This window comes from Notothenia coriiceps, unplaced genomic scaffold (assembly GCF_000735185.1).
Source record: "Notothenia coriiceps isolate Sejong01 unplaced genomic scaffold, NC01 NC01_scaffold00011598, whole genome shotgun sequence".
Lineage (NCBI taxonomy): Eukaryota > Metazoa > Chordata > Actinopteri > Perciformes > Nototheniidae > Notothenia > Notothenia coriiceps.
The window spans coordinates 55,942-65,843 of record NW_011344299.1 but is presented as its reverse complement, the minus strand read 5'-3'; the positions used below and the strand labels follow the sequence as shown (position 1 = coordinate 65,843).

At 39.1% G+C, this 9,902-nt stretch overlaps 2 protein-coding genes across 2 annotated transcripts in view; both read right to left on the bottom strand.

Moving 5' to 3' along the window:
* dnm1l (dynamin 1-like) overlaps positions 1–5,752 on the bottom strand; it is a 12,604-nt gene extending 6,852 nt beyond the window's left edge. Inside the window, exons 1-9 of the mRNA XM_010772695.1 lie at positions 5,540–5,752; positions 4,135–4,279; positions 3,722–3,751; positions 3,039–3,085; positions 2,553–2,624; positions 2,295–2,381; positions 2,026–2,188; positions 1,684–1,804; positions 477–608 (exon numbers count right to left, since the gene is read on the bottom strand). Of these exons, the coding sequence (XP_010770997.1) occupies positions 477–608; positions 1,684–1,804; positions 2,026–2,188; positions 2,295–2,381; positions 2,553–2,624; positions 3,039–3,085; positions 3,722–3,751; positions 4,135–4,279; positions 5,540–5,641 (899 nt within the window). The 5' untranslated portion in view covers positions 5,642–5,752. The remainder of the gene's footprint in view (positions 1–476; positions 609–1,683; positions 1,805–2,025; positions 2,189–2,294; positions 2,382–2,552; positions 2,625–3,038; positions 3,086–3,721; positions 3,752–4,134; positions 4,280–5,539) is intronic.
* A 656-nt stretch (positions 5,753–6,408) lies between these two features.
* The window catches only part of dnajb9a (DnaJ heat shock protein family (Hsp40) member B9a), a 6,090-nt gene continuing 2,596 nt past the window's right edge, over positions 6,409–9,902 (bottom strand). The window contains exon 3 of the mRNA XM_010772680.1: positions 6,409–8,064. Within this exon, the coding sequence (XP_010770982.1) occupies positions 7,631–8,064 (434 nt within the window). The 3' untranslated portion in view covers positions 6,409–7,630. The remainder of the gene's footprint in view (positions 8,065–9,902) is intronic.

Below are 9,902 nucleotides of genomic sequence, written 5' to 3'. Positions count from 1 at the left end.
CAGTGTACTGCAACATATTTGATCTAATTTACTTTGGGTCTAATTTATTTTTATTTATCATATTTATATATGTTTAGTATTATTTTGATATTATTTATTTAAATGTGAATATAAAATCTATCATTTATTTTTGTATTGGTTTTTCAGTTGAATTATACGTTCAGGGTAATCAACAGTTAAACAGATACTGCTCAAATTATTATTTGTATTTAATAATCGTGATATCGATTATTGACCAAAATAATCGTGATTATGATTTTTGCCATAATCGAGCAGCCCTAGTTGTTATAGAACAGCAGTACTTTGACATGAAAGATTACAGCTGACTTTCTTATTTTCCACTTTGACAGAAAAATAGAAAACCTCAAAGGAAAAAAGATCAATAAGTGACTCAAACATTTCATTGGCCAAATAGAAAATTGTGTAGCTAATTCAATATTTAGAAATAAGATATTTGATCAATTCAAAATTCTTACCTGTTCAATGTTCTGGCGAGATATTTGGTACCATTTCGGTTTGCAAGGGAGGGATACTTCTTTTGTAGGAAGGCATATTCATCACGGGCGGCATCTGCCACCAACTTCTTCTGATTGATATCCAACTGACTCCTGAGGAAGTGCAGGAACAAGGAAAGAGGAAACAGTTCTCAAATGAAGGTGATTATGTTGTATGGAAATCTGGTGGAAATAATTACATGTTTTACCTTGGTTGTGTGGTATGAACATCTAATGTTAGAAATAACTCAAAACAAGGAAGCTCCGGATGCAACAAAGAAATTAGAGGGAAGCTTCCAGATCCCAAGCAATGATTTGACCTTCAGGGAGGCTCCGTATACATTTGTTTTAAATAATGTTGCTTGTTGGTTCTGTGTCCTGGCATATTGTCTCCATCTTTGTATTATTCTTTTTTCAAAGTTAGTTTGTTCCTTCCGTTGTTCCCCGCTTACTTCTTCCTTTAACCCTTATGTCGTGTTCGGGCCTCCCGTGACCCGTTTCAAGAACAAATGATATAATAACTACGCTCCAGTTTTTTGTATCGGAACAAGGCTTCATGATATCCTCCACAACAGCTATATAAACACTACAAAACTGATTTTCACCATTTTTGCCAAGTCTGAAAGTCTCTAAAAAAAAGTGTATCATTGGGTGTTCGGGTCTGGGGAGACCCAGCAGAATTGTTTTGGGTGACTCGAGGTCAAATTTGGCCCAATCAAGATTCATCTTTGACTTTAGACGGGAATTTATGGGAATAAACTGGGAATTTTCTAAATTGAAGGTTGGCTCTTCGTAGGGAATGTAAAAAAAGTTGGGGAAAGTATATTTTAGCATAATCTTGACTAAAACAAACAGATGCCATTCAAGTACACTTGAATATCCATGCCATTCCTCAATCACATGCACAAAGCACACTGCATGGCTATTGAGACCACACCCCCTACAGGCACTGTGTATTCCTCCATCACATGCACAGATGATTTCTAGAAGTTATATTTAACTCAACATTCATGTTTTTGTTCTTCAATGAAACAAATGATTGTTCAATCAAATAATTAAAACAAAAAAAACAACAATATGGAATATTTCCAAAATTCCCCAGTTTAACTTCCCATGGAAATGTACCGGAAACTTCCCGCCCCTTTGCAACCCTATTTAAAACCAATGTAGCACAAAAGTGCAGCGTTACCTGTTAACTACTCCAATAATGCCCAGTTTGACAGGAATGACCCGGCCCAATAATACATCCATGGCATCTGTGCCGGCGTCCATCAGATCCAGCTTGGTCACCACTGCTAGCGTCCTCCTGCCTAGAGACAAAGACATCATAAACAGGTCAACAAAAACAACACTGAGGCAGAGAGTCAAGTAAAGTTACTTTTCGTTATACAATCTGGACTGCATACGGCCCCTGCTGTTGTTAAGCCCTAGATTCGGATAAGGAAAAAACCCCTAAAAACCTTGAACAGCAGATAAAAACCTCAGGAAAAGCAACAGAAGAAAGTAAGGGATAAACAAGAAGTCCATTTACCATCAGGGTCAATGTCGCGGGATACTTTAAGGGCCTCTGAGGTCGCCATGTCTGTATTTGCAGCAGTCACAGCCAGGATGATGGAGTTGGGGTTGGAGATGTATTTGTAGATCAGTTCTCTGATCTGACCCTCTATGTCTTTGGGCTGGTCTCCCACTGGCAACTGTTTGAACACATACACACTCATTGACTCGAAGGAAAGGAATCTGATTGCAGGATTATTTGAGTTAATGTTCACTCAGGTTGGGACACGGGGAAGTGAATCTCACCTTCGTAATGCCAGGAAGGTCCACCAATGTGAGGTTCACAACGTGTGGGGAGAAGATTTTCAGGTGAATGGGTTCATCACTGATACCCTGAAAAAAACAAAAAAACAAAAAAGATGATAACTCTTACAGGCTGATATTGCTTAACAGACTCAACATGGATTATTATGCTGATATTACGAGATCATCCAGTTTCTCCGTAGATCATTTCTTGTTTGGCAACTTATAACGTTCCCTTTGTTATGGGCGCATTTAGCATACCTTGTTAATGCCGGAAATTCTTTCTGTTTCTGTTTCGATTTCTTGCCTGATCTCTTCAAAGTCTGTGTAGATCTGTAAGAAAATTAAACCGTGAAAGTAAGACTCCGATATAACAACAATAGCAACACGGTGTGAGAAAAAACAGAACATGACAGGGTTTGTTTTCCTGTTTAGTGTCATGGGGCTAGCATCAAAAGGGCTCTTTGTTCAAACATAATGAACTATAAGGAGATGAAGAGACACAATTCAACCTTGGAGGACATTGACCCGACAGCCACACTAATATTTGTAGCTACAGAGAGAGTGAGTGAAATGTTATAAAGATACCATAAAACCACAGAATGTCCTCGACAGAAACAAAACAAGGTATAGAGCAAAGGGAATTCCAGATCAAGTGCAGTTTATTCCTTAATTAGATGTTGTGTGGAGGCAGTCTTCATTGAGAGTATTGTTTTGGGGCAGACAAGACTAAAAGTACAACTCTACCTTGTTTTTGGTGTGTAGAAATTTGCCCCATTCCTCTCCGTCGATGCCTGCAGAAATACAAAGTTGAGGACAGATGTTGTGCTTACTGATGTGACAGATGTGGCCTGGAGATCAGTGTTACTATTATTACTAGTGCTACATCTCATGGGAGGATTTCTCTGCTTGCAATGGTGGGATGGAACAACTCTTCAGAGAAAGATGGATAATACAAATGTAAACTATAACAGTGGAACAACTGTTGTTGTCCCGCAGCAGTGGAAGCAAATAAAAGCCTCAGGAAAGAAAAAGCATGTGGATTTAGGGAAGCAGGAACCTAGTGTAGAGCCTTTAACAAACACAACTCTTATTTCAGCTGCAATAAACATTGCAATGAAAACAAGGGAAAAGTTACATAGGTGGAGTCTGTGAGTCATCTTAAAAGAAGTTGGTATTTGAAGACACCATATGAGCCATAGGTGGACTTTCAAAATGTAAAAGCCTAGCTCAAAACAAGTATTTTGAGCAGGAACTTAGACTGACAGACACCAGCCTAAATCGAGTGGAGAGCTTGAGCTGAATCAAGTGAATCTACAATGGTTTGGCAGCTTTGGACAAGCCACAACAATGCAAAGCAGGAGGGGGCGTAATGAGGGGATGTTATGTAATTGCAAACACAATATCGCAAAGAGCAAGGAAAAGGAGACCTCTGTTAAGGCGTCCATTTCTCTTTGATTCTGTGGTTAAAGAGAGATCAAAGGAGACAAAAGGGTTAGCCTGTCTATCTGCAGCTCCACTGTGACACTGCAGCCTCACTCTAAAGCCATTCCCAGAGGACGGCATGGAGGATGCAAATCTTGGCACAGCTTCCCAATCTTTTTTTAACTGAAGCAATAGTGCTCAGTTAAACTGCTTAGCCTATCACAATAAAAAAAAAACATCCTGTAGTAAATTAAATAATGGAAAGTGTCCCTGATATTTAAATCTTATTAAAGACAAATGCTTTTGGACACTTACAGTGAAGTATAGTACAGAAGGAAGACTGCTGAATTTAAATGACTCCAATTGAATGTGCAACAACCCCACAGATACAGAAAAACACAGGAGACGGTGATGTTACCATTCTCTTCATTGGTTTTCCTGCGGTCCTCTGGATCGATGTGCACTAGCTGCAAGATAAGAGGCCGGCGTGTGACGATGCCAGTTCCACGTGGCAGGATGTCTCTGCCCACCAGGCTCTCTAAAACTGAACTCTTCCCACTGCTCTGTAGACAAAAACAACAACATAAACAAAAACGTTAGAGGGGGACGGGAGTATGGATGACTCGTGGATGAAAAAAAACAGTCTTTCCATTGTGCAGATTCAGAAGAAAACAGGCTGTGCTGAGCTTGAATGTCTTAGACAATATTTTTCCTGTGTGTTACTTTGAATATTATTTAACCCGTTATCAGTGCTGGTAATTTCCGGAGTTCTGGAACCGTAGCTGCATTTTGGCCGGAGGAGACGAGGTCTATTTAGTCCTTGGTACAGTTTTCATTCACAGTGCAGCTAGGAAGACTGTCTGGTTTATTGATATGGGTGGCATAATACATCCTAATTAGACCTAGTCAACCGGAATACCTGACTTGGCAAGCATAGCATTGCATAGCATAGGCAAGCTTTATTAGACTGGTACTGATTTTCTCAATTGTAGACTGAGGCTTAACCAAGGATGTACAAAGGGCTAAACATGTAATCAGTGACTTCCTCCTTAGCAGTAACTTTGCTTAGACTGATATAGGATGGGCCTATTCATAGACCTTACATGGATAACAAATACTAGGCTTCAGGTCTCAGTTACAGCTGTCCTAACTGAAGGTCTTTGCAGATCTGGGTCTTTGTAGAGCCCAGGCATTTTAAACACCCTGTGGCTTTGTTGTCTCGCTGTAACAGAATCAGATACATGCCAACAGGTCTGAGACAGACACATCCTATTAGCAGAGCAGTGGAAATAAATGTGTTAGACAAAAGCTGCCACTTTAACCCAATTAGCTTTCATGTGTGCATATAGATAGTAAGGTGGACGGGGCAGGTTTATTAGACAAGCAAGGTGTTAATTGAACGTCATGGTCATCAGCAGTTCATGGTGCTGTTTATTGTTGTTGTTGTTTTATACCGAGAGGTGTTCGTAATTTGTCGAGTTATAGTGATTATCCTATAGCTAAGAATGACCTTATAAGCTTAGGATCTGAAGGAAAACTTTAAATGGGTTATTATTAGTGCCCCAACTGTCAGCTAAAAACATTGCTAGCCACACAACTCTTAGGTGAGATCACATGTAGCTAGCTAATGCTAATTTAGCCACTAAATAAATTATCCTAGATTAAAAAAGGCGGAGTTTATGTAAGGTCAGTCTGCACAGTAATGTCTACCACATCTGCATGAAAGTGAAAGAAAAACTGAGGTTTGCATACCAGAAGAAGCTAAAACCATAACTTGGCGCAGGCTAACTAACCTGCTAGCCCTAAAGCAAAGTGTTTCTCACCTGAGTTCCCACAACAACTATCTGCGGCAGTTGGATGATATCCGCGCCCACCGTGTTAAACACATCCTGCAGTTTGTTAATGACAGGAATGAGGGCCTCCATTAGCTCCGATAATGCTCCCGACCTGTCAAATAGCCACCTTTCTATACCCTGCTGCTGCACAGGGGGACAAAGTCATTCAATGATGGCTAAAGCAAAAGCAACTGGCGTCGCTTGGATCTACCAACAACTACGCAGACAGTTGCTCTGAGTTGAATCATGGGAGTTGGAGTTCACTAGAGACCCGGTCGTAGTTCCTATCAACGTGGATTTACTTGTGCTGAACTACATTCCCTACAGATGACATCATGCTCGTGTCCACCAATGGAAAGAAAGGAAATACTTTTTCCTCTACGCAACCGTAACTAAGGTGAGTATCAAAATATTTGTAAGTAAAACCCTTGACATAGTTATCGAGGTAGGCACACCTTCAAATCAATATAATAAGTGCTTCAACAATGTAAAGTTAATATTACAGTCTATCTGACATTAAAATGTTCTGTTGAGGCCAATACTAAGGTAAACATCATATACTGATATCTGCTCATTTTATTGTGTTTTGTTGACCAACAACCCTTCATTTTGGTTAATTATTATGTATTTTACAATGAATTCAAAGTTGATCTATAAGAAAATACTTATTTCTGAGGTAACAATGTTTTTTAAATGTTGTTTTTGGTCCTTAACAAATAACCAATACAAAAAAAAGCATTATCTGAATATTTTTTTTTTTTATACGGGTGAGAAAGTATTAAAACAAATACGAGGCAGAATGATGTTAACATTATACTCTTACAAAGCATTCAAACCAAAGGAATTTCAGTTTGGTATCTACTTTTTATTTTTCAAAAGACATTTTATACAAAATCTAAAGTGCCTTTGAATTTGTAAAGCACTATTATTGTTGGAGATAAACATTGTACACTACAGTGTAAAATTAGCACTTTACTGTCAAGAAGATGTAATGGAACGACAACAGTATGCAGTGTACATTTGAAAACAAATCTTTTAAAATTGGAATATAAAAAAATAAACCTTGTGACAAGTACAATCTGATGTTGTGAAACCTATGCTGTATTCTGCTTGTGTTAGTTTACAGACAGAGAACACTCTTCGTAGTTTGCCTCCCGGGCCAGTCAGAGGTATTTATTTATATTTTAGCATGTCCGGTTGATTTTTAACCGTGGTAATTGGAAATGTATATTAAATACTCATCAAGAAAACAGAAATTGTTGTATTTTTTTTATGAGGAAAGATGTCCTCTGCCACTTTGAGTAACTCAAAATACCACAGCAGAACAGTGTAGGCGTCACACTAATTTATAAAGATAGGCTGGAGTCAAAAACATTTCTCTATTTACTTATACCTCTTTACTACTAATATTTACATATATTTACAAATATGTAACTTTCTTTACAAATGCACTCAATACAACACATTTAAAAATATAGTTTGTTCAAAAATGACTGTGTAGAATGAATGAATATTTAAACATGATGTAACACAAACAAGTTCAAGCGTAAAACTAGCCAGCTTGTGGAGGGTCAGAGGATTGTGTTGACAATGCTGACATAAGCAGAAATCCACTGGCTATTGTTTGTACCTTGAGTTGTGGTTTGAAACCAACAATGACAAAACCTATACAAAAGACACTCAAATCTAAACAAATAAACATAATAGAAATGGTGAATTACTGACACACGAGTATTTCTTTAACAAAAATGTTTCTCCAAACATTAAACTTATCCAGTTCCACTATCAAAAGGTGCTTCAAATGATCGACAAAATACTCCGTCAGGTTATTTCACAATACGTGAAAAACTACTACAATCATGTACAAGTCCATGAGCACCACACAAGTGGAATAGCTTTAAGAAAACATAGCTTTTTAGACCTAAAATAAGTAAACTGAGGTTAACTGTTCCTGAATGTCAGATATCAATGTCATCGCTCACATTTCACAGCATTTGAACCAAGTGGCTTTATGTTACCTAATGGATACAACAGTTTTGTATGCCATTTGGACAACTTTGAGTGATTTCACATTGCATCTTAAGATGCAGTACAGTCTGTGTATGTGGTTACCATATTTCCCCTGCGTTGTGTCACTGTTCTACAGTGTTGTTTTGATGCACCATGAAACCTGTTGTCTGTCTGTTTGGTGCTGTCAAAGGTAAACATTTTCTCTATGTCCTCATACATATCATCAAAGATACCTGCTCCAAAACCTCCTTGAACGCGTCTCTTATGTCTACTGTGGGACTCCTTGTGGGTCCTGGAGTGTTCATCAAAGTGTCTTCGATGACGGGCATGCCTGTTCTGGCTGTAGATGTCAAAGTCTTTGAAAATGTCATCAAAGTTGAAGCTGAAAGGTTGGTGTGCGCCCTGTCTATGTCTGCCTTGCTTCTCCCCAGTGAAATATGCAGAGGTGTCACCAAACTGGTCATATTCTCTTCTTCTGGTTTCATCTGATAACGTTTCATAAGCTGTGAAAAGGAAGAAATAATTCAGTCAAGGTTGGATTAGTTAAGTACTGCATCTCATCAACATTTCTAAAAAGTCCCATCTAAGTACATGAAAAGAATAATAGGAAATATGCGAGCTCTCAGCATATTCATCCTTCAGAGTTCTTGAATTGAAGCTGAGAAAGATGTATCATTATCGTCCACACTGGATCACTCAACTAGGGCTGGGCGATTTGGCCTAAAAATAAAATCTCGATTTTTTTCTAACTAATGGACAATTTTTGATTTAAACCTCGATTTTTTTCTGTTTTTTCTGTAATATGTCACCGCATCTGTGATCGCCTGCCACCGGGGCCCTTTCTTGTCATAAGGAATGACTGTTGAAAATGCTGCTGCCAAGGTTACCTGCTTTTTTAAAGGCGCTTTGTGGCTTGAGCTAGCATCTGCATCTCTTAGTGCTACACACTCCTGCCATTCCACTGCATGTCTCTGTCGCAGGTGCTGGAATAAGTTGGTTGTGTTCCCATGCTTTTCAGCGATCGTCTTTCTACAGACCTTACACAGAACAGTTGTTTGTTCTATGTCTGACCGCTTGTACCCGAACCACTTCCATACAACTGAAGTAGCACCTTTTTTAGGAATGACACATTTGTTGCAATAGTAATTTATGCACTAACTACATTACTACTTGTACTACAACATTTGAATCCTCAGTTCTTCCTCATTTTCTCACATTTGGTTTATTAAAATAATGATATTGTGGTCATTGTTAAAAAATGTCTGCTATTATTATGAGTATTATTATTTGTATAATGCGCTTTCTGCCTTCCTGTCATTAGGAGTTAGAAATGTAATAACTATGTAGTAGATTATATTATAACCTTCATTCTCCTAAACTGCTGGAACATTTCCCTATAGCCAATGCCTTTATATTTTCTACTCTTCACTTACTTGTCAGCTGAAAAGGTCTTGCGCGTGTTTTGAGTCGGTGTAACGGACACTGAAGCCGGTGACGAGCGTAATATTTACCCGGGCGACCGGCCTTCGGGTGATAAATCTGTGGGCCTGGCGGGTATTGCATGAAAGGTGAATGGGGAAGCCGCGGTGATTTTTATAACAAAAAATTTTTTTTGCTAAAAAAAAAAGAGACACGATACCATAAAAACTGAAACGTTAAATCAATTTAACAAAGCAAATAATTGCGATGTTGAGTATCGCACAGGCGACCTCAGCCAACAGCCACAACCACTTTTCGTTTGTCGACGAAACGACCGCCTCGCGTCGCGGCTCGTCCGAGGGCACACACCCCTCGCGGCGAGGAAGGGTGATGTACTCGATAGTGACCGGTGAGAATTGGTCAAGCGGTAATTACAGAAAAATATGTCGCCATTCGGCCGGTTCGCCGGACCCCGTTTTTTGTTAAGAAAGTTATTTTCTTTTTCAAGTGGCCTCCTCAACTTTCCTCTCACTGTCCCTCATACCTCTTCTTCCTCCCCTCTCTTGCAAGTCGGTCGAACTAGCTTCCTCAACCCGGAAGATCACCCCGTCACACACACTGCGCAGGATTTTGCGGAAAGTATTGAGATAGCTAATCTAAATACTAGCTTTATAATATTTTCATCCCATCTGTACACCTCTTAATAGCCGCGACCTTGTTTGCACCGTAAGTAGACTTGTCCAAACAAAAGGTGTCTGGATAAAGGTCGATAAAAGGTTGTTGGGAAGTACCTCTTTCCCAGGGTACAAAAAAAGCTACCGCTGTCGTCAAGCAATGAAGCGACAAAATTTCCTTACGCAGTGACGTCTGAGAGTTTACTACGGTCATATTTTGTCCAGAAGACAGCCGGACATGTAGTTAA